Source organism: Prionailurus viverrinus, chromosome D3 (assembly GCF_022837055.1).
Source record: "Prionailurus viverrinus isolate Anna chromosome D3, UM_Priviv_1.0, whole genome shotgun sequence".
Classification (NCBI taxonomy): Eukaryota; Metazoa; Chordata; class Mammalia; order Carnivora; family Felidae; genus Prionailurus; species Prionailurus viverrinus.
Genome location: NC_062572.1, coordinates 95,948,625 through 95,973,034, shown reverse-complemented (window position 1 = coordinate 95,973,034; position 24,410 = coordinate 95,948,625). Strand labels below are relative to the sequence as shown.

Below are 24,410 nucleotides of genomic sequence, written 5' to 3'. Positions count from 1 at the left end.
AAACCAGCAGAGGATCTTGTTCAAGTGCAGATTCTGCTTCAGTGGGGCTGAGGGGGGTATTGATGAGAAGCACCAGATGGGACAAATGTAGCTGGGCCACAGGCATGACAGAAATGATCTCACTTCCATCAAGGATGGAATTTTGTAGCTTCCAGCCCCATTTCCCCCATTTCCGAGCCCTGAATAGGCCAGTTGGTGCCCTGCACCTGCCCACATCACCTAGAATGCTGCCCAACTCCTTCACCCCTTGTCCCCACTTCTTAAGAAATCTACGGGGTGCTCTCCCCCCAGCAAGATCACTGTTTGCTGACAGTGATGACCATTCTCGACAATCAGCAATGGCCACAGACCCACATTGCCATTTAGGGGATTTCTCTTCGAAAGTCAGCACCTCTGTGCACAGTTTGCTCCCTCAGCTGGCAGAGTGTGTATCTCTTTGGAATTCAACTTGGAATTTATTAAAATTTGAATTGATAACAAACCATTATATCAGGTCCTTTGTAGTTTTCACACCAGTGGACATCCTCAAACTTTTTTCTGGAATAGTCTTTTCCTCTTGGCATTTCTGCCTTGATTTGGAATCCTGTCTACATGACTGGACCCCTGGCCAGATTGGTGTCTTTTTTAAAAAGCAGGAACTGGGGCGCCTGGGTGGCGCAGTCGGTTAAGCGTCCGACTTCAGCCAGGTCACGATCTCGCGGTCCGTGAGTTCGAGCCCCACGTCAGGCTCTGGGCTGATGGCTCAGAGCCTGGAGCCTGTTTCCGATTCTGTGTCTCCCTCTCTCTCTGCCCCTCCCCCGTTCATGCTCTGTCTCTCTCTGTCCCAAAAATAAATGAACGTTGAAAAAAAAATAATAAAAATAAAAAGCAGGAACTATAACTCTATGCCTCTGCAATGCCCCTGGCATGTATGTAACAGGAGATCTTAGTGAAAGGAAGTAAAAATTAAATTCTAAGTGATACAGTTTGCCAATCTGTGTTAAAGGATTTAGATATATGTGTGCTCCGTGACATAGTCATTCCATTTTTTTGTAGTCAATTCTAATGAAATAATTAGAAGTAAGTGAATTCAAGAAACACAGTATGTTATAAAAGCTAAACATTGAGAACATCTTGAATATCCAATAATGCAATGATTAAAAATTATGTCTATAGGGGCGCCTGGGAGGCTCAGTTGGTTAAGCATCTGAATCTTGATTTCGGCTCAGGTATGATCTCCCAGTTTATGGGATCGAGCCCCACTTCGGGCTCTGTGTTGGCAGCATTGAGCTTGCTTGGGATTCTCTCTCTCCCCCTTTCTCTGTCCCTCCCCTGCTCGAGCCCTCTCTCTCTCTCTCTCAAAAGAAATAAACATTTTTTTAAAAATTATGTCTATATTTATATATGCAGCTCTTAAAAACCTTATTTAAGAACATTTAATGAATGTGTTTCTTACATAACATGAGGTGAAAAAAATAGGTTGCAAAACTGGTTAAACAGCATGATCACAATTTTATAAAATATATAAATATATATTCAGAAAAAAACCCATAAATAATATATACCAAAAGGTTAATAGAATTGATTGCTGACCAGTACAATTGTAGGTAACTGTATTTTTTTTCTTTCAATTCTTGTATTCTCCAGATTTTTTATAGTAATTTATAGTAATTTCATAATTGCATAACTTATAAATTACGATTATTTATGGTATACCATAATATAATAATATTTAACCTTACTTGTCCCGTCTTCTTAGCTCCATCACAAATTCCTGAAGGATGAGGATTTTGGTTTTCCGCTTCCAGAGGGAAGCTTCCAGCTCCTCTTCCAGAGCCCTCTAGAAAATAAGTACACAGTGACGGTGCTAACAACCGATTCCGTGTTTCTCTTAAGATACCCTTTTTTCCACTGGCCTTACGGAAGACTTCCTTTCCATCGGATAGGCCTAGAGGTGCTTCTGACCCTCTCCTTGCTTCTACCTGTGCTAAGTACGCCTTAGGAGTTTGCCTCCTTGCAGAACTTTCGCCTGGACCCATCTACTACCTGGCAGCTAGTGCCGACAGGTGTGGCCCGAGGGAGTCAGTCAAGCCTCCACTGGTTCGCGCATTACCCAAGAAAATGACAAAAACCAACCCAAATCAGCCCCTTTCCCTGGCCGCCCAGTGGAGGTAAACAGAATCATGGTGGAGGGGAGATGAAGGAGAAGTTGCGGGCGCCCAGGTGGGAGTGAGGCGCCCCGAGTTGGTCCAAGCTTCTTTTCCCTGCTCCGGTCGCTGCCACCTCCCGCGGAGCAGCGGCTTTGGGGGCTGGCCGCGGGGGCAGGTCCTCGGGGCGCCGGGCGGGACCAGGTTCCTCGGGACTCGTGGGGCGGGTCCTCGGGGAATGGGGCGGGGATTGGGGGCGGGCCCTCGGGGCACGGGGCGGCACTAGGGTCCTTGAGAGTCGTGGGGCGGGTCTTCGGGGCGCGGGGTGGGCACGGGGGGGGCGGGTCCTCGCGGCGCGTGGCGGGACGTGGGTCCTCGGGACTCGCGGAACGAGCCCTCGGGGGCGGGTCCTCTGAGCGCGGGTGAGACTGGGGCCCCCGGAGCTTTGGGGGCGGGCCCTGGGTGGGCGTGGGGTGGGGGGGAGTTGGCGGCTCCTCGGGAAGCGGGGCGGGCCCTCGGGGCTCGCGGGGCGGAGATTGGGGGCGGGTCCTCGGGGCGGCGCGCGCCGGCGTCCCCCTCGCTCCTCCCGCGCGCGGCCCCTGGAGTCCCGAGGCGCGCGGCCAGCCCAGCTCCGGCCGCCGCACTGAGAGCTGCGGGGCGGCCGAGCGCGCGCGGGCCGGGGCCGGGGCCGGGGCCGGGGCGGGGGGCGCCGCCCCCAGCGTCCTCTGCAGCCCCGGGAGCGAGGAGCCGAGGCGAGGACGAGGCTGAGTGGGGCCGGAACCATGAACCGGAGCTTCCACAAGTCTCAGACCCTGCGCTTCTACGACTGCAGCGCCGTGGAAGTCAAGAGCAAGGTAAGCCGGGCCCCCCTGCGAATGAATGGGCGCCCCCGGGGGGACTGGACGCTGCGGGAGGTACCGGGGCAGGCGACAACTTTGGAGTGCGGGGGTCCAGCCGCCTTTCCCGCCGCTGCACGGACACAAAGCCCGGCCGCCCGGCGGGTGCATCTGGAGCCCGGCGGTAGGAGGGCCGCGCGGGCTCCGGACCCCCGCGGGAGCGGCTCTTTTGTTCCACGAGCGGGAGGCGACCCGGCGCGCCACACGGTGGAGGGGCGGCGTTTCCGGGGCGACCCGGGGGCTGCTCGGAGTGGGGCCGTGGGGGGGGAGGTGCTGGGGGGCCCGGGCCAGGGGAGGGCCTGGCCGCGCCGCCTCCTTCGCTGCGGAGGAGGCTCGGGACTAGCGAGGGGAGAGCGGCAGCGGGCCGGGACCCCCCCCCCCCCCCGCCCCTGGCCCAGGCTCTCTGGGCGCGCCCGGCCGGTGGCCCCTCCCGCTGCCCGCGCCCCGGCCCGAGCGTGCCCCAACTTGAGGGCTGCTGTGCGCGTTCGGGTAATTGGCTGATAGGATCTGGCGCTTCTGCCCTCTGCGGGGGCGGCTCATTCGCGGCTGACGCTTTTGTCTGCGAGGGTCTTGTTGCAGTTGCTCAGGGTCCCGGAGGAGGGGGCTCCTCGGGCCCTAAGCTGCTGCCGCCTGGGGGTTGGCCCTCTCGCCCTTCCTCCACGCCTCCCCCCTCCTGTAAAGCGAGGCGGAGCAGCTTGACCGGTGGGAGAGGGGCAGGGCCGGAGGGTGGGCTCAGACCCCCATCTCCACACGCACTTGGGCGCCGGGCGTTCGTGTCTAAGGAGCCGAGTCCAGTGCCCCCACTGTCCAGGCCGCCCCTGACCGCCAAGGGCGGAGGGGGTCCTTTGGTAAAGGGTTTACAGGGCGTCCGCCGAGGATGGGGGGCGGCTTCTCCGCAGTGAGCCAATGGAGTTTCGGGATTTCGTTTTCATCTTGAGGAGACAGTCTTTTTATGAACCCCTCACTTCTGTTAAGGTCGCACCCTTCCCCCGAAGAGTTTCGGGATTTCGTTTTCATCTTGAGGAGACAGTCTTTTTATGAACCCCTCACTTCTGTTAAGGTCGCACCCTTCCCCCGAATGCTAACTCTGTGACCCTCGCCCGGAACTCATCCCCTCTTTAGCCCAGGACTGCCCCCAGCCTCCCAAATCAAGTGTGCCTGCTGCGGGGTGTGTGAGGGAAGAACCCACAGGCATGAGTGGGAGCTCCAAACAGTTGTGGGTTTCTTTAACTGGGTGGAGACAGCTGATTGGAGCTCCTGGACCACTACCATAGGCATTGAGCACATGTAGTGGTTCCTTTTTTTTTTTTTTTTTAACTTTTTATTTTGAGATTATTTTGAATTCACAGGCAGTTGTGGGAGAGAATACAGACTCCCAAGAAGGTCACTTGTAGTGGCGCAGTGTCATATCCAGGACCTGGTCATGTACCTCTGCTCTGTGCATGTCCCTGGGATTACCAGCAAGCACAGACAAGCCACAGAACACTTCCATCAAGGGTCCCTCCAGCTGCCCTTTTAGGGTGTTTGATTTCAGGTGTAAACTGACTAACACTAAACGCTTTTCCTAAATCACACGAGCCACATTTCTCATGCTCAGTAGCCATGTGCGCCTCACAGCTGCCTGATGACAAGCACAGCTCCAGAGGACCGATCTAGAAGGACAGATCTGGAGGAGAGGCCCTCACTAGGCCTTATCACACAGTTCTGGACTGCTGGTACAGGGCAGGCTACTGGGGGCCTGCCTTTGCCTCTCCTCCAGGACAGGAGTGAAAGGCTATGGGGGTTCTGGCTGCCCAGCCAGCTGTGTCAGACTGCCCTACCCCTTCTGGCTCCCCAGTTGCTGGCCCGTGCTCCAAGCTTGGGTTCAGGTTTAGATGCAGTGAATGTTCCCCTGGAAGTGAGTGGCAGAGCTGGAGTTTGGGTTGGATTTGGGAGCACCCCTGAAAGGGCCACACCAACCTGGGTGCAGGGAGTGCCTGCTGAGCTGGCTGTTGGACACACACACGTTCCATTTTGGATGATGGGGCTTGCCTTCTTGTCTGTCCAGAGAGTACACCTGGCTCTTCCTTCCGCATACACCCTCCCACTGCCCCCCCTTAGTGGTTAATACTTGATACCATGGCGCCCATCTCCGCAGGGAGCCTTTACTCCAGCTGCTCTTGTCAAAATACAGGAAGCAAAACTTGATGACAATGATATCTTTATTCAGGTTAAACGTAGCGCCACAGCATCTCAGTTTGCTTGTGGGGAAAATGGTGCCGGGGCCTGAGTCCAGCTAGGTCTGCTACCTACTTCTCTTTTGAACTTTCAGGAAAGTCATTTAAACTTTCAGAGCCTTGGTTATTTCATCTGTAAAATGGGCATTGTTCCTGTTCTGCTTACTTCCCAGGACAAAAATGAGGTAATGAATGTGAAAGCACTTTGAAGACTTAAGGAGTTCCTGCAGTTGTAAATGTCAGTTCCTGCAGTTCAGAATATTGGGTATGAAATTGTGTGGCATTTCAGGATATTGGGTCTGAAATTCACCTCTCATCCTCTCAGAGTTTTGGGCCATGTGCTACAGCTAGTCAATTCCCAAAGCCTTGACCTGGTGGCTCTCCCCCATCACAAACATTTCCACATACTTGTGATTGATCTGTTCCTCCCCAAACCAACAGAATGTACTTCCTACTCCCCAGCCCTGGCAGTGGGACTGCCTTTTTGCCACTTGCTTTGACTTTTGCCTCTCCTCCCATGAGACCTGCAGTGTGGAGGGAGGAACTGTGCACAGGTCTGGGGGAGCATGTTCAGGCCCAAGGGAGCACATCTTGGAGCCTCGTAGGGGTAGCAAGAAGGCCAGTGTCTAGGGGAGGTGTCTGCAAGGGGCAGAGGAGTTAGAGGATGTCTGAAGGAGCACAGTCACCCTCTGTCAGCAGTGTGCTCCCCCGCACAAGCCCCTGCCTTCTAGTTGAAGACCCTGGTGCTAAAGGAGGCCCATCATTGTCCAGATACCCAGTCCCAGTCGGGCCTCATTCACATTCCCTTAACCTGGTGGCCTGTCTGCCATGGTTATGTAGCTTTCCCCCACCTGAAGTGCTCTCTGAGAATCCACCCTGTGCACCAGCCCTCTCCTACAAAGCCCATCCGATGCCTTCACCGGGCCAAGCCCCCTCCAACTCATCTTCTCATCTTATGGCCCTTGTCACAGTGTGGCACAAGGCGGTTGTTCACATCAGAGACCAAAGACTGTGTTTACAACTCAGGGGCATGTCATGTCCATTGTGTTTGGCGGAGATTCACTGCTAAGGGTTTTAATCCAGTGTTTGCTGCTTTGTTTAAATCACGTTGGAGATGGGGCGCCTGGGTGGCTCAGTCGGTTAAGCGTCCGACTTCGTCTCAGGTCACGATCTTGCGGTCCGTGAGTTCGAGGCCCGCATCGGGCTCTGGGCTGATGGCTCAGAGCCTGGAGCCTGCTTCCGATTCTGTGTCTCCCTCTCTCTCTGCCCCTCCCGTTCATGCTCTGTCTCTCTCTGTCTCAAAAATAAATAAATGTTTAAAAAAAAAATTAAAAAATAAATAAAAAATTTTTAAAAAATCATGTTGGAGCCTTTTCTGGATTGTAAACAAATATGTTGTCATTATAGAAAATTTAAAAACTGTATCAGGCACAAAATGGGATAAGTCTCCCATCCGGAAATGAGCCACTGTTCAGTGTTGCTGTGTGTCTTCTTGACCCTTTATATGCATATGTAGCATCTTTATGCTCCAGAATCAGGATCATATTTTACAGGCATGTCATTCTATAGCCTGCTTTCCCCCGTCAGTTTAACAGTGTGTTTTCTCGTGTCATTAGAATTTTCTTAAAAACATTCTTAAAACATATTTTAAAATTACTACTTAGTATTTATTTTATGTGTAAACCATAATTAATTTAACCAGTATCCTATTTGGGTCATTTCCAGTTGTTTTCTGTAATAAACGATGCCGTGAATAACATTTATATTTAAAGTCTAAATAAACATTACCTACGGAGTATGTATAGATATGCTACATAAAAGGTATAAAGAACTGCTGATTTATTAAGTCTTATTGTTTCTTCAAGACAGATTCCTAGAGTGCAGTTGTTATGTTTAAAATATGCACATTTATAAGACTTTGAATATATATATGTATATATTGCTAAATTTTCTTGCAGAAAGTCTCTTCTGCAGATTTATATACTGTTTCACATCTGCCCACCCATCTCTGTCACCCCTCCCTCCCTCTAGCACCGGTATTTCCTCTTTTCTTTTCTTTCTTTCTTTCTTTTAGTTTATTTATTTATTTTGAGAGAGAGAGAGCACGAGTGGGAGAGGGAGACAGAGAGCTGAAATCCAGAGTTGGATACTTAACCGACTAAGCCACCCAGGTGCCCCTGCCCCTAGCACTGGGCATTATTCTTTCCCAGGTAGATAAGTGGAACCCCATCCCATTGTTTTAATTTGTATCTTTGAATTATTGGTGAATTGAACGGTTTTATATTTGTGGCCTCTTTGTCTATTTTTAGCTGCCTCTTTCTTTCCTACGTGCTTTTTTTTTTTCCTGTTAGTCCTTATTTTTTATTGAATTATGGGAGCTGCTTGACAACAGATTTTCCCACCTGTGCTGAGGTAACAGTGTTTCGGCCCACAAGTTCCCTGGTCCCCAGACCTTATCTCTGGCTGAGGTTGTTGGCTGCCCGGTGCTGCAGGAACATGTCTTTCCATCTGGTGGGCTGGGGGCTGGGCCAGGCCCTCCCCATGGGGTGATTGGGCACTTGCCTGCAGCGAGCCAGTTAAGAACTGCCTGACACAGTTTGACTCACCTGTGTGTGTCAGCTACACCCTTTTAAGATCCCAGCTTTGTATGTGTGCATGTCTGTGTTCAAACAGGTTCGGTGACTTGATGTGGGAAGCTGCATCTGGAGGAGACTCTCACCAGGGACCCAGGTAGCAGATGTCAGTCTAGTGGGTGCCAGTGGTGTCCATGCCAACCTTTTGTGGGTCTCAGAGCCCTGTGAACTCTCCCAGAGGGTACTCCAACTAGTCAGGAGTTCGAGCCTTTTTCTAGGACCCATGGCATTTCAGATGGAGGGTTCTCCCAGTTTCAGGGAAGGAGTGTCAAGAATTGGAAGGTGCAGCTATTCAGGGTATCAGAAGCTCAAAGGTTTCTGAGTCATGTTTAAAATCAGTGAAAAAGGAGAGGCACCCCGACCCTTTCCCATGAAGGTGCTCCCCGGACCTTTAGAGGCAAGCAAGGAATGAGCTAGAAACGATGGCAGCAGAAGCCACCATGACAGTAGTCATTTAACAAGGGAGCATCAAGAGTTAGTGTAAGACTTGTTCAGCTGGCGAGTACGTGTTTACTGGCTCACCACTTCCTCTTGGCAAATCTCTAGTCTTCTGTGAGCCTGGGGAGTGATGGGAGGTACTGTGAGCCTTTTTAGACCCTGCAGCTTTCCTCTGAAGCTACCCCTGGACACAGTAGGGGTATACAGATGGTCCAGGCTGGACACTCCCCTCTGTGTACAGGGTGCACTCAGAAGTATTTCTTCAAATTTGTTTAACTGCAGATACACACGCCAGACACTGTTCTAAATACACAGCAGTTGCATGGGGCGCCTGGGTGGCTCAGTCGGTTAAGCGTCCCACTTCAGCTCAGGTCACGATCTCGCGGTTCGTGAGTTCGAGCCCCACGTCGGGCCCTGGGCTGATGGCTCGGAGCTTGGAGCCTGCTTCTGATTCTGTGTCTCCCTCTCTCTCTGCCCCTCCCCTGTTCATGCTCTGTCTCTCTCTGTCCCAAAAATAAATAAATGTTAAAAAATTTTTAAAAATGATAATAAAATAAATACACAGCAATTGCAAATAATAGTTCCTTAAGTCCCATCACAGCCCTGCAAGATGGGTTCCGTTATCACCACCAGTATGTAAGAGAGAACACTGAGGCCCAGGGAGTTCCACGAAGCTGCCCAAGGTCAGAGACCCGCAGCAGTCTGGCTCCAGAGTGCATGCTCTTTGCCATGAACTGTCAGTGGCCACTGGGGGAGGAGGGCTCCTGATTTCTCTTCCTCTGACAAGCCCTGAAATCCAGGTCTGGGTATTGATGCAGGTGTTCCTAGCATGCCCTGTGCAGAATGAGACAGACCCCCTTGGGCTGTCTGGATCTAGAGCTTGTAAGGGTAAGCTCTTGTGCTTTTGGGGCAAGAAGTTCTGTTTTTCTTACATCACCATTACAGGTTCTTATGGGATGGTCTCAAGGGAAGTTTTCTACTCAGTAGTTGTTCTGGAAAGTCTGATTCCACAATGCGTTGATTTTTATTTTATTTTATTTTTATTTTATTTTATTTTATTTTATTTTATTTTATTTTATTTTATTTTATTTTATTTACTGAGCAACCACTATGTGCCAAGCATAGGGCTCATGATGGGCGTACAAAGATAGCTAAGACAAATGTTATCTCCTTCTTATAAAACTATGCTCCAGGGACACTTGGGTGGCTCAGTACGTTGAGCGTCCGACTTCGGCTCAGGTCAAGATCTCACAGTTCGGGAGTTCGAGCCCTGCGTTGGACTCTGTGCTGACAGCTCAGAGCCTGGAGCCTGCTTCAGATTCTGTATCCCTCTCTCTCTGTTCCTCCCCCACTTGCACTCTGTCTCTCTCAAAAATAAAGATTAAAAAAGAAAGAAAGAAAGAAAGAAAGAAAACTATGGTCCAATGAAGGTTTGGTCTGGCACGTGGGAAGATTAGGGTGGGGGTGGGGTGGAGGTCCTTCATTCTGATATCCCAAGTGTCACCAAATCACCACTTCCCATTTCCTTGAGTTCAGAGGCTTCCAGCGCATCCCAGCTGGCCTGTCAGCCCACCAAGACCGGTCATGGTGGTCAGCCTCCAGGAACCACCCGCCTGCTTTCTAGCAGCAGCAGCAGCAGCAGCGTCAAAGTCTGCTATGGTTGCTTCGAGATAAGTCAGACCACCTTCTCCCTTCATTGCTTCCAGAAGCAGCTGGGCTCTGGCCTCCACTTTTCCTCATCTGGGGGCTCTCCTCTGTACTAGACCAGGAGGCCAGCTCCAAAAACTAGCTGCATTTCTCAGTGATCTGCTCCAAGGAGAAACTCGGCATCTAAAGTGTGAAAAGCAGTGTTTTGCACACAGGAGGTGCCCAAAAAATGTTGGCTGAGTTGAATTCAGATAAGGAACAGCTGGATTTTCCTGTTGGCTACTAGTCCAGAAGTTGTTAGGATACTTTAGAAAAGAACTACTTTTTGAGGAAGGTGACCAAAACTTGGCTCACTGATGGGATTATTCTCCGGGCACCTCTGAGAGGAGCCTTGTCCCCTCCCTGCCAGTGCTTCAGGGGACAGCGTGGACAGAAGCGGGGAGAGGATGAGCTAAACAGAAAAGAGAAACTTTGAGAGTTGAAAGGAAATTGTTTTAAAAGTCCATGTTGATATTTCTGCTGTGTTGGTGTCTGCTAATTTCCTTAGTGTTTGATCACAGGCCAAGAGCCCCAGGGGGTGCAGCCCGTGGGCCCCTTTTCAGAGCCAGCTCTGTGTGCGTCTCCAGGAGCCAAGCTCATAGCCCTTCCTTGCAAGCTCCATTGGCCCTACATGCTTCCTCCTCCGGAGCTGCCACGGGCAGCCCTGAGTTACCTACAGGTAGGGGTAACAGGCCCAGGACACTCTCTGTTACAGCTGTGACATCAGTTACCTTTGATGCCTTTTTTCCATGTCCCCTCATTTCAATTCTTCCCAGGTTCTCAGGGTCCAGGGATGTGTGTCCCACACCCCATCACCCATCACTCTGTCTCCTCCCAAGGCCATGTTCCTCATTGGGGCTCTGAGCAGATGCTTGCCGGCAGGCTCCACTCCTCATCCCCAACCAGAGCACCTGCTCTGTATTCTGGGGTATGTGTGTTGCATTTTACTTGGGGGTAGAAAAAAAGCTTTTGCTGCTCACAGAGTTTGAAAACCACCCAGAGCCTCATGCATGGCCCAGCCCTGTTAAATTCTTGGTTTGTCTCCTCCCCCTGCTCCACAGGCTGACCTTCTTACAACCCGATTCCTTCCCACTCTTGCCCAGGCTTGAGGCTGAAATAGCTGCCTTTTCAGTTGGCTGTTCCAGACCTACTGAATGCGGCAGGCTCTCTCCTTGTGACACTAAAATACACTAATCTCAGGCGTGCAGCTTAATGAAAGTTTGCATGCTTACACACCCAGGTGACCACTATGCAGATCACAGTGTGGAACATTCCAGTATCCAGGAAGCTTCCCTCATACCCTGTCTAGTCAGCACCCACCCCCAGTGTAACCACCATCAGGGGCTCGGTCACTAACGATGAGTGTTCTGGTCCTCGGATGTGACGTAATGATACACTCCTGTGTCCAGAGGGTACGTTGTGTGCATCAGTGGAGATTTTTTATGGGTGCCAAGTGTTGTGCTTCTGCCTGTGTTGATGGTGCCCAGAGCCGCGTGCATGTCCTTTGGTGGCTGTGTGCATGAGTGCCTCTTCAGTGCACTCATGCTCTCCGCTGGCCTTCGCGATACTGCTATGCTCGGTGCGGTGGGACACTGAGCTGCCCTGGTGGTCCTGCTGAGTCTAACCCACCACGCAGTGCGACTGTTCTCAGCTCTGGCCCTGGACTAGACTGGATTTAGGGGAGTGGCTGCTGTGGGACGTCTGAGCATTTGAGAGTCCCAAAGGCCTTGAACCACAACTTATTAAGTGTGCGTTGATTAATAAATTAAAATAAATCAGGAAGAGATTCTTTGTCGCAGAATTTATGTTTCTACCGCTGACGGGTGAAGGGACTCTGATACTTCTCCATGTGATTCCGTGGTTCCTTTTGCTGTTCTCATGCCTTTCTTGCCTTTCCTTCAGTCCACACCAGCTTCCATGGGCCCCTCTGGTGGACCTGGCATTGTGCAAGAAGCTGAGACTCTGGGCGAACAAGGATGGGCCTGCGGGCTGCTCGACAGGTCACAGGGCATCTCATGCACAGGCTCTTCAGTGAGATGCGTTGTCTCCTTTTTGAATAGTGTCTGATCTTCATGTGTAGAATGAAAACCCCACAAGCAGCCTCAGCCTGGTGGGCTGTGGACACCTGTGCAGGTCAGAGCTTTCAACCACCTTCACCCTGGGAGGTTTGCTGTGTTACCTGGAAGCTCTCCCTGATACACACCTGTGGATGTCGACAGATCACAGTGCAGCCACCGGTGGGGCTTTGTCTGCTCCTCCTAAAAGTCCTGCCCGGTGAGCAGGTGTATCTGTTCTCCGTGTTATCACATCGGTGTGCTTGCCGAAAGCTGGGTTAGGCATCAGAGTACCAGGCAGACCTCTCTTGGTATCTTTGCTTCTGAGGCAAGGTGAGGACAGACAGGGCACCCCTTTTGGGGGACGTGTGCTTTGTGGAAGGACCCCAAGGTCCCTGGGTAAGGGCTGTGGAAGAGAGAATTGTGAGGGACAGCTGAGAAAGGTGCCATGCTGGAAGGATGTGGAGGATAAAGTAACATCCATATCCTGTTTTCCACGGCACGGGGGCCTGAGCCACTGGCTCCCCACCCACAAGTCCTGACCTGACTTCCCCTGTTGGCCTGGGATAATGATGGAGTGTTGCTATGGGACAAAACAAACTTCTGTGCCTGTAGGATGTTCCCTCACGTGGGGCCGCAGGTGGCCCCAGCCTCAGGCCCATCAGCAGCTGTCCAGACCCAGGGGCACAGGCCCAAACCTCATAGGAACATGCTCCTGTCGACGGCAGGTGAGGCAGGGGCTCTGCTTCTCTGGGCAGATGCTGGCAGCACCGTCAGGGAGACACTCCCGGGTGAAACAGCGTGTTGAGGAACACCCTTCGCTGTTCACGAGGTGCGGTGAGCTGCCCTGGGGTCCCCCTCACCACGCTTGGAGGCGCCTGTCCCGTCCCCCATCTCCCAGGGGTGTGGCCCCATTGCCAGTCTGTCAGTGGTGCCTCTTCCCAGCCAAGGTGGCCGAGGACTCTCGTCATGGCGTTGCCAGAGATGAGCACGTGGCCATGAGAGTGGCCAAGGCTGTGCCGTTGAGGGTGCTGTGCATGTCCCCTCAGCTGGGTTTCTGGGAGGCACACAGTCTCTGGGCCCCCTCCCTGCACCGGGAGCCTGGCCAGCCTGGTGGGAGCATCTGCTGCTCAGGTCACATCACCTGGAGAGTCTAGGTGGCTATGACCCTCTCTGTTCAGTTGTGGCTTCCTTTCTTGAAGCATCAGCTGTGTGCTGTGCTTTCTGCCAGGGCTCCCGCCAGGTCTTCGACATAGATGTTTTCCTCAAAGCTCATGACACGGTGTGCATGAACTGTCGTGGGGAGCACCCTTGGGTCTTGACCAACCTATTAAGTCAACTAAGCAAGGCCCAGGTATAAGTGGCAAAACCAGACCCTAAACCCTCAGTTGCTTCCCATCTGTTTCACATCGTTTCCTGATTCTATCTGCTGGAAAACAGACAACAGCTACCTGCCCGGATGTGGTCTGAAGTCACATCCTCTATCTCTCCACCTCCCTCCCCAGCACCTCCTGGACCCTGGCTCAGGGCTGTACTGCTTCCTGTGTGTCCCTCACGGGTCCTGTGAAACCCCCTCTCCCAACAGCCCCATGAGCTCCAGCCTGTGCATTGTCTGTTTGGTGCAGGGATGAACCTGATCCCACTTCCTCCTCTGGTACCCCATGGGATCTTCGCAGCTATGGTCAGAGTAGTTGGTGACCACCCCAGTCCCTGGCGCACCTGAAGTGCCAGAAAGCGGATGCCCCTTGAATTGCATGGCTAAGGGTGCACAGTGCCCACTGGGCTCTGAGCCTCCACCTGGAGCTGCGCGGTTCAGGTCATGCTCATGAGCACAGCTTTTCTCATACAGAATTATAAGGAGAGTGTTTCATCTGAAACATGGACCTGAGAGATAAGTGCCAGCCAGGGATGGAAGGGATGGGGCTGAGGAAGGTGGCTCCTCAGGAACCGGGAAGGTGGCTCAGCTGAGGAAGGACGTATTGCTCTCAGTGGCCCACAGCATGTTTGGGTCTCTGAGAAGGGCTCCCCAGGATCAGCTGTGCGGGAACGCTATGCACCTTCTCCAGGCAACCTGGCCAATAGCAGCCATTGGCTGGGATCACACTCTCAGGACAGCCCATGTATTTGTATTTGAGTCTCACAAAAACCCTATGAAGAATATATTTTTGTCCCTTTTTCACAAAGGAGGAAACATGCTCAGGGAAGTTTACATTATCCAGAGTCACACAGCCAGGAAAGGTGAGTTGGGAATTTGAACCTGCAGAGCCTTGAACTTAATGACTCTGCCCTCCTGTCTGTTGTTGGACACCATGGCCCAGATCTGGTGCCATCGCAACCCATCCCCATCCCTGGAAACTGCCCCTTTTTTGTGGATCGTGAGTTCATGTTGGGCTATGACTCTGCTTCCCTAGGGGGCCAGGGACCCAGGTCTCTGCCTGGGTGGCTCTCTGCTTCTGGTCCCAGAAAGGCAGGGTCAGATGGCCTCCTCATCCACACACTCAGTGGTTCAGGCATCCCTTCCCACTTGCGGGTCTGCTCCCAGTGCCCGAGCTTCCACATGGGGTTCTCACCATGCCACTGGAGCTCTCTGGCTCTTTTCTGCATTCCCTCTGGTATTAGCCTCAGTTTCTCCATTTACTGGGCTCATGACTGAGGGCAGGGATTGAGTCCTTCCAGGTCTCAGTGTCCTGGCCTTTAAAAGGGGACTAGTGACACCTCTGGATTTCTGTTAGGATTAAAAAGAGCTTGCACACAATGTGTGGCACTGATCATACCTCGTCTACCATACTGGAAATCCCTGCCAGACAGAAACCATAGACCACGTTCCTAAATTTCTGTGTTCTCCGCTCCCAGGCCCACCCTACACCTACATTTACCAGGGCCGGGTCCCTGGATGCAAATGGCACATGTGACCTGGAGAGTATGTATGTGAGCAGAGGAGTGCATGCAACACCTGCAGCGCGCGCACACACACACACACACACACACACACACACACTCACTGAGGTGACCCAGGTACACTGGGCTCTTGGTCCCCAGCAGCCTCACACAGGATGTGGTGCCTGTCTGAGCAGTTCTGCAGCTACTGGTGGCTGGGACGTCATTGCTCTGGATCAAGATGGGTGCATGGGGCACAGGAAGGGGCCTTGCTCCGCTGCCGGCTCCACCCTGTCTGACTCACAGGTCTGTGGCCTGATTTTAAACTGCCCTAACATGCCAGCCCAGGAAGTCATCCCATGGTGGGGTCCCACATTCTGACAGATGCCACATGAGGATAATGACCTGTGCTTCCTGATCATTTCCAAAAGGGGGGGTCTTCCCACAGATTTCCATATGGCCTGCACGTGCATTCGTGCTCCTTGGCCCTGTCCCCAAATGGTCCAAGGTGTTGGCATTACCTTATGAAAGTATGCTGCTGAGATCCTTCACACCTGGGCTGCCTGGCTCCTTCAGTCTGTGCGGCAGGTGACCTGTTCCATCCTCTCCTTACCTGAATATTTCCTTTCCTCAAACACAGAGTTTCAATCAGGGCCTGTGTCCTACAGTCTCTTTGTTTGCATTTCCCAGTTTGTAATTACACATTTGCATGTGTGATTACTGTCCAACATCAGGCTTTCAAACAGCCATCAACCCAATGAAGACGCTCAACACTAGCACGGGGCACCACCCATGTCCGGCATTCAGCAAAATTTTGTTCAGTGAACGAATATGTAAACAGATACCAAAACCCAGCACATAGCAGTGACTAGCAAGATGCTTACTGGGATGTTTGCAACCGTGCTTTTCACACTCGTGTGCACAGGAGTCGCTGGGGGTCTAGTTAGAATTCAGGTTGTGACTCCCTAAGCCTGGGGCCTGAGTTGAAGGTCCCAGGTGACAGTCAGTGATGCTGCTCCTTCAAGGAACACACTTTCAGGAGTTTCTGAGCTCCGGATCCCTGGGCCCAGCCCCAGAGGTGCTGGCTTCCTGGCCTCAGGTGTGCCAGACGTGCACAGCTCCCTGGGCTCTTCTGTTCACAGCCCTGGGCTGGGCCTTGCTGCCTTGTTTGTGCTGCGCCCCTAGGATCACACTGGATTCGGCTTTGCGTCGTTTTCTTTCACTGCCCACGTGGTAAAGGCTTCCTTGAGTCATTAAACCCACCAATACAGCGTGTATCTGTTGGCTTAATTATATTTCATCCTGGGGATGTACTTTGTTTGGTGAACTTTTACAGTTAACATTTTATACTACTGTAAATATTTTTAAATGTTAATTTATTTTTGAGAGACAGAGTGCGAACAGGGAGAGAGAGAGGGAGAGACAGAGACAGACAGAATCTGAAGTAGGCTCCATGCTCAGAGCTGTCAGCACAGAGCCCCAGTGGGGCCCGAACCCACGAACCGTGAGATCATGACCTGAGCCCAAGTCGGATGCCCAACCGACTGAGCCACCCAAGCGCCCCAAAACTACTGTATTTTGATGAACGTTTTCCTTGAAAATCTCTGTTTCTGATGACTTCCCGCGATTGCTCTCACCTGAGAGGCCTGGAGGCGGGGCCTCACTGGGAGGTGTTCAGGGGGTGCGGTCTCAGAGCCTGGGTGGGCGGGGCCCGAGCTGGAGGCGGGGCGTCGGTGGAGCCCGGCAGTTTCGCCTCGGAGGGAGCGGGCCTGGGACGCAGGGCCCCTAACGCTGGGCTGGGGTGGGGAGGCTCCGGGAGCTGCAGCGATAACCAGGGTAAAGTGAGTGTGGCATTTTAGGTCTGGGTTTGTCGTGCGTGAAAGGACAGAGTAGCCCCCCTGGATGCCCCTCCGGAGTATCTTTTATCCAAGATAAGTAACATCTTACGCTAGGAGTCCCGGGTGGGTCGGCCCCACACCCCGGTCCGTGCGTGTCCGAATGAGATTTAGTGGCTAGGACCCTCCTTGGCCCCTCAAGGTTAGGGCAGTTTCGAGATAACTGAGGAGTCTAGCCCTGAAGAATTTTTTTTAAGTAAAATACTGTTCTGTGGTAGTTGTATTAATACAGTGACCAGGAGTAGAAGCGGCAGCGGCAGGAGGGAACCTGCTCTGTGCTGGAGCTCAGAGAGGATGGGGGGCTTGTCTCAAGTCCTCTAGTCCAGGGCAGGAGGAGCAGGGGCCAACCCATCCCGCACTTGGGGAAGAGACCCAGGTGGCCCTTGTGCCCTGATGGTCTGCACTCCTACATAACTCCCAGCAAATTGGAGAGCACACGCGGCCTTCTCAGCTTATTCTGGCCTTTCGCCGTGGCACTCACCAACTTCTAACATATTCTGTGACTTAGGTGCTGGTTATTTTTAGTTTGCTACCTGTCTTCCCTGCTGGAATTTAAGTTTCATAAGGACAGGCATTTCTTCTGTTTGGTCACTCCCTTCCCCAGTGAGTAGGAGAAGTGCCTGTTGCGTAGAACCACTCCGTGCATTTTCACTGGATGATAAAAGCAGGAGCCATACATTACACTAGTTATTCAGTAAACGTATTTTGTACGACTACCGTATGCCAGGATGGGGGGTGGGGCAGGGGATGAAATGGAGACCATATTCTTCTTTTACAACTGTAAAGACCAGCACAGGAAAATATTTGCTTGGTGAATAAGTTCCTATTTGGTATTTTGGAGGAGTGAGTTCAAATAAAAGACACATGTCCCTTAGTATGACACTTTTGGAGAAGTATCCTGGTGATTTGGTGGTTCTTGGGGTCGCTGTCTGGTGAAAGGAAGCAGTGAAAGCTAATGATGCTTCTCAGACGTACTTCTCCTTTAGAGTCAGTTCTGCCCAAGGAAGGGATATGAGCTGGGAAGCAGGTGGGACATGGCCGCAGAGGCTCGTGGGAGAGTGCGTCTGCCTGCAGCAAGTGTGTGGTGGGTGATGCATGGTCACTAGCGGAAGGCACAGCCTGGTGTCCACGAACCAAGGGCTCCCGCCCAGGTTTATCCAGAGCAGAGGGCATGTGGTCAGAGAAACTGACTACCCTTCCTTCCTGGGAAAGTAATTTGGAAACCAGGCCTTTCTTTAAGAAACAGCGTCAGGCAGCCCCTGGGTGTGATTGAGACCCCATGACCTTTCCTGCCTTTAAAACTGGCCGTTATCATTGAGCCATCTGAAGCAGGGTCACAACCTGATTACCACAGAGAGTATGTGTTACGTGGCTAAAGACCCCTCAGTTTGCCTGTTTACTCACCTGTTTGCAGATAGTCATTGGGACATTGTCTCCTTGGTTTTGACGGTGAAAACCTCACCCTTGTGTTGGGGGGGTTGGGGGGACTGGCATTTGTCTTCAAATCTAACATACACGGGACAGGGCTGATGTGTGACATGGGACATGGTTTGTGACTTCATGCTTGTATCTCCTACTGCGTTCCTGTTTTGAGACTGTCAGTCAATGTCCACTTAATTAAAATTCTAGAATTTTATTTTAAAACCAGTTGACAGAAGTTTAATTCATTAAATCAATGAAAATTTGCGTGTCTACTGTATATTAGGGACTCTACTAGTCTAGAACAAGCAGACCCCATGCTCCTGGGCTCGTACTCTAGTGTGAGCTATGGCAGTTTGCTGCCCTAACTCATATGGTAATTGCAAATTTGTAAAATAAATAACCAAATTTGTGGCTCCCTGGGGTTTGGGAGGTGCCTTAGAAGTGACCCAGTTACTAAGCAAATTTTAACTGGTAAAAACTCTACCTTAACACCTGGCTCCTGTGACCTTCCCTGGTGAGTCTGACGATACCCTGTCACGTCCCTGTCTGTGGGTACCTTACAAACCAGCAGCCAAGTGACTTAACCTTTCTCAGTTCAGGGGCATCTGAGAGTTAGAGATTCCTCCCTTACAAGACCAGGAGCATCCAGAAAAAGAATGTTTTCAAAATATAGAAGATAAGTGGGGAAAAAAAAAAAACCTCCAGAGTTGACCAGTGTGGATAGCATGCTACCATTTATTTAGAAAAGAAGGAATATAGATACAGTTCACATGTGCCTTCACACGCAGAAAACACCTTTTGAAGGGCGCATACAACTGAAATCACCAGCTCCAGTGGGGAAGGGGCAGGGTGGCTGGGAGACTTTTTACTGAATACCTTTTGACTTTTGAGCTGTGTGATTCTACCCCGGTTCAAACCATAAAGAAAAACACACCAAACAGTGTGTAGTTCGAGTTTTGTTCTGTTATTTTTTTTTTTTAGCATACATGTTGGAGAGGCCTCCACGAACATCCTGTCACACACTGCACAGGTGTCTCAGTGCAGTGTCCCTGCATGTGACCCTCGTGAGCCAGCCCAGGTACTGAACTGACCCCAGAACTCTGGGCTCCACATGGCACCTCAAGTGTCCTACCAGAAACTAGACCTCGATTTTCCTCTTTTCTAGGCTTGAGATTAAAAACGGTGTATGTGCATCTCCTGCCCCCACAAAACTGTTAGAAATACAAACGTGTGAGCTTTTAATCCTCAAGTGATAGAAACAGTGATTAATTGCCTCCCCTACAATCTTCGCAGCATGTGGGGACATCACATGGGGTTCAAGCCCTGAGTGCCCTCTCTAGCTAGAAAGACACTGTGTGAAGCGGCCTAGATGAGAAGAAAGTGCTAGGTTTGATTTCCTCCTCTTCTCTTTGACTTTAGCCCTCACAGAGGGGATGACCTTGTGCCACCTTGTGCCAGAGCTGCTTCTTAATCATCAGAAATGTGCCATCTTAGGGGCACCTGGGGGGCTCAGTCGGTTAAGTGTCAGACTCTTGGGTTTCAGCTCAGGCCATGGTCTCACGCCTTTGTGAGTTCAAGTGCCCTGAGAGTGCAGAGCCTGCTTAGGGTTCTCTCTCTTTCCCTCTGTCTCTGCCTCTCCCCTGCTCACAGTCTCCTCTCTCTTCCTCTCTCTCTCTGAAAATAAATAAATAGCTTAAAAAACATTTTTTTAATGTGACATTTTAGAGTTTTTAAGTAAATGTTACCTGGGTGAGTGTAAGAGGAAATCTGGGAACCATGTTTTCAGTGGTAGGAAGAATGGTTTTTTCGGTTAGCTTGGAGTGGCAGCAGCTTAGCACTGCCCGTGTAGAAAAGGATCAGAGTCAAGAAAGGGAGTCTTATTTCCAACCTGGAATCAAGGATTTGTGTGGCCTTGGGCAAATCTCTCACCTTCTCTGAGACCCTCAGTGTGAACTCTTGGAAGGGCACTTCCCATGGGGAAGCTTAGGACTTAATTGTGTGCATGAAGACAGCTAACCCAAACAAGCCTTTTGTGCCCTGCAGTGTCCTACACAAAATAGATTTTTTTTTTAAACATACGGGTAAGTGTAGAAAGACCTCATTAGGTATCAAGAAAAATTTTTTTACATTTTTAATATTTTTAACTTGGAAAATAAGAAATAATCATGTTAGTGGTAACAGATTATCCTTGGAGTCACATGACATTGATTGATGAAAATAGATTTGTATTGCCAGAGCCTTGGGACTCCAAAAATATCATTCATATAAAGTTTTAGTTTCTGAATTGGACAAGAGGGACTGAGAGCCTTTTGCAGTTTGGGGCCAGGGTGGAGATGGGTGTGAGGGAAGGCAAGTTCTACCCTGCTCAGAGTGCCTGCCCTCTGTCCTTACCAATTCAACACTGTGGACCAACTTGAACTGGAAAAGCTTGCCCTACCAGCTTGGACTAAGTCTCAGGACCCAGCAGTAATGACAGGTGGGGGGGGGGGGGGGGTGTCCCCGGGGAGTTCCCTGAGTTCTTAAGTTTTTATCTTCTAAATTGATGTGTGCTGACAACAGATGCTTGGACACTTGGTCCTTTAGCGTTTCCTGTATGCCTAGAGCAAAAGCAGAGCCTCCATTGTACTTGGCCAGTGTCACTCTCTGGGGTTTCCAAGTTTCTGAATACAGCTTCCAATCAGTCTTCAGTCGGCTATTTTAGAAAATTATTCTTTGAGGTGAAACCTTTTTAAAAAATAACAGCTCTGTAAGCTATAATTCATGTGAAATAAAATTCACAACTTTAAAGTACACATTCAGTGGTTTTTAGTATATTCACAGACTTGTGCAATCATTACCACTACCTAATTTTAAAGTATTTTCTTCACTCCAAAAATAAACCTCCTACCTCTTAGCAGCCATTCTCAATTCCGTCCTGTCCCCAGTCCCTGGTAACCACTAGTCTGTTCTCTCTGTGAATCTGCCTAGTCCATACATTTCACACAAGTACATCATACAGTACGTTGTCTTGTGTATCTGGCATCCTTCACTTAGCATGTTTTCAAGGTTCATCTTTGTTGTAGCATGTATCAGTACTTCATTCTGGGGGACAACACAGGCCCGTTCCACTCACAGGAGCTTGGCACTATCCAGGGAAAGCCAGAGGCCCCACACACAGTGTTGCCACTTTGGACCTTAGTCTGGCTGTGGGGTCAGTGTGCCTGATGGAGACCAAGTACACGCTGCCAGCAACTACAAATGTTGGAAGCAGGAAAATAAGCTGCCTCTGTAGTTGTCTCTTAATCAGAAGAAACAAATTACAAACAGGCAAAAGTATACTTTTCTGCCATTTACATATACCTCTGTAGTTACATTTAACAGTACTGTTTATTCCAGTTAATATATAGTGGTCTTTTATTTCAGCCTCAAGGATAGCTTTAATATTTCTTGTAAGGCAGGCCTGCTGGTAACAGTTCTCCCAGTTTTTGTTTATTTTGGACTGTCTTGTTTCTCCTTCATTTTTTGAAGGGTAGTTGTGCTGGATATAGAATTTTCAGTTGGCATTGTGCCCCCAAACATGTTACCCCACAGCATTTTATCCCCCGTGATTTCAGATAAGAAGTCAGTTATTCATATCATTGCAGATCTTATATATAGGATGAATTGTTTTTCTTCTTTTAAGATTCTCTCTTTGGCTTTGGGTTTTACAGTTTGACTAGGATGCATCTAGTTGTGTATCTCATTGAGTTTATGTTAATTGTAGTTTGTTGAACTTTTGGATATGTAGTTAAATTCATTACATTTGGGAAGTTTATACACATTGTTTCTCCAAATATTCTTTCTGCTTTTTTCTCTCTCCTGCTCTGGGACTTCCAGCTGTGTTTCTTTGGATGCATGGTAATATGCCACAGGTCTCTGAGGCTCTGCTCATTTTTCTTCATTCTTTTTTCTTTCTGCTCCCTAGACTATACAGTCTCAATTGACCTATCCTCGTATTTTCTGATTCTTTCTTTGACCACCTCTGATTTTCTGTTGAGTCCCTCTGGACATTTTTACTGTAGTTATTATATTCTTCAACTCTAGAATCTCAATCTGATTCTTTTTTTAAAAATGATTTCCAGGGCGCCTGGGTGGCTCAGTCAGTTGAGTGTCCGACTTCGGCTCAGGTCACGATCTCACAGTTCCTGGGTTCGAACCCCACATCAGGCTCTGTGCTAACAGCTCGGAACCTAAAGCCTGCTTCGGATTCTGTGTCTCCCTCTCTCTCTGCCCCTCCCCCACTCACGCTCTATCTCCCTCTCTCTCTCAAAAATAAGTAAGCATTAAAAAAAAATTTTTTTAATGATCTCCATCTCTTTGTTTTTATTCTGTGTTTGGTTAGACATTGCTTTCATGATTTCCTTCAGATCTTTAGACTTGGTTTCCTTCACTTATTTGAACATAATTATAATAGCTGATCTAAAATCTTTGTCTCGCAAGTGCAGCATCTGGGCCCTTCATTGGCTGCTTATTTTCCTCTGCATGGAGGCCATTTTTTTTTTCTGTTTCTTGATATATCTCATAAATTTGCTGAAAACTAGACACTTTAATTTTTTTTCATGTTTATTTCTTCGCTGCTTTTTGTTTGTTTAGTGACTTTCCTGGACAAATTCTGTAAAGTGTATTATTTGTTATGTGCGACCACTGTTAGCTTCATGGTCATCTGGTGATTGCACAGAGGTTTCCTTACGTGAGCTCAACCAGTAGGTCCCCCAGCCTCTGCTCGAGGCTCTATGTGTGTGTCAGTTCCAGCTGCTTATGCTCCACTTTAGCCTTCACTTCCTGACTCACAGAATCCCAGGTCAACCAGATAGAGATTCTATAGCCTTCCTGGGTCTCTCGTGATCATGCACACAGCACTGCATGTGTGTGTGGCCTTCTGTGTTTGTAGGAATTTCAGAGCTTTTCCCAGCCTCCTGTGGGTATCTTATTCCCCTCCATTTCTTTCACTGTGGTAAAATACACATGACATAAAATTTGCCACTTAACCATTTTACGTGTGCTCTTCAGTGTCACTAAGTACATTCACACGGTTGTGCAGCCGCCGCCCCCCCCCCACCTCCATATCCAGAACTCTTTTCATCTTGTAAAACCAAAAGTCTGTCAGTTAAGCAATAACTTCCCAGTTCCTTGCAACTACCACCTGCTTTCTGTCTCCATGATCTGATGGCTCCCGGGACCTCCTACAAGTGGGACCACACAGCCTTCACCCTTCTGTTGCTGGCTCATTTCACACAGCACAGTCCTCCAGCTTCGTGCATGTTGCAGCAGGTGAAAGAACACCCTTCCGTTTTAAGGCTGAATGACACTCCATTGTATGGATATATACCAGTTGTACTTAGGAGTTCTCTGTATATTCTGAGTGTTATCCCTTTTTGCAGGCTGTTGTACTCTGTGGATAGTGTCTTCTGATGCGCAAAAGGTAGTTTTCATTAAGTCCAGTGTCTGTTTTTTCTTTTGTTACCTGTGCCTTTGGTGTCATATCCAGTAAATCACTACCAAACCCAGTGTCCTGAAGCTTTTGCACTATGTTTTTATTTAAGAATTCTGTAGTTTCAGGTTTTACATTTAGGTCATTTATCCATTTTGAGTGACTTTGGTAATGGTGTTGTTACATAAGAATCCAACTTCAGTATGATAAAAGCATTTTATTTAAATATATATATATATATTAGCATGGGGTACTGACTTTCTATTTTTACTTCCCTTTATATCAGGTTAAACAAGTTTCCTCTAAATGCAGACACGATTCGTTGGCATATAATTCTTGGTGTACTTACCAGAAATTGAAAAAGTGGTTCCAAGGATTGGGCAGTAAATATTGCAAGTCCAGTGGTTTCCAAGACTTTGCTTTCAACAGCGTTGAAAATTCTCCTAATTGTCAGCTAATAGATTATTAAAAATATTGTTAATGATAGACCACTCTATGATTATTTATTTTTGGCACATTACTTGGTAAGAGTCACAGAGCTGAGGTCTGGCATGCCTTCTGAGCCCTCAGTCCCATCAACTTACATTCACAGGGAGGAGAAGGAGCAAAAGAGCCAATGTTACTCTGACCTCATTTAGCAAAAACACTCCTCATGAAAGATTTTTTAGGTGTTTACTTGGGATGGTTAATAATTATTTATGAAAATGTGTAACTGTTT

General features: G+C 49.6%; 1 protein-coding gene across 1 annotated transcript in view; it reads left to right on the top strand.

Annotated features, from left to right (window-relative positions):
- The first annotated feature begins 2,749 nt into the window (after positions 1–2,749).
- The window catches only part of PARD6G (par-6 family cell polarity regulator gamma), a 90,873-nt gene continuing 69,212 nt past the window's right edge, over positions 2,750–24,410 (top strand). The window contains exon 1 of the mRNA XM_047828264.1: positions 2,750–2,980. Coding sequence (XP_047684220.1) covers positions 2,909–2,980 — 72 coding nt within the window. The 5' untranslated portion in view covers positions 2,750–2,908. The remainder of the gene's footprint in view (positions 2,981–24,410) is intronic.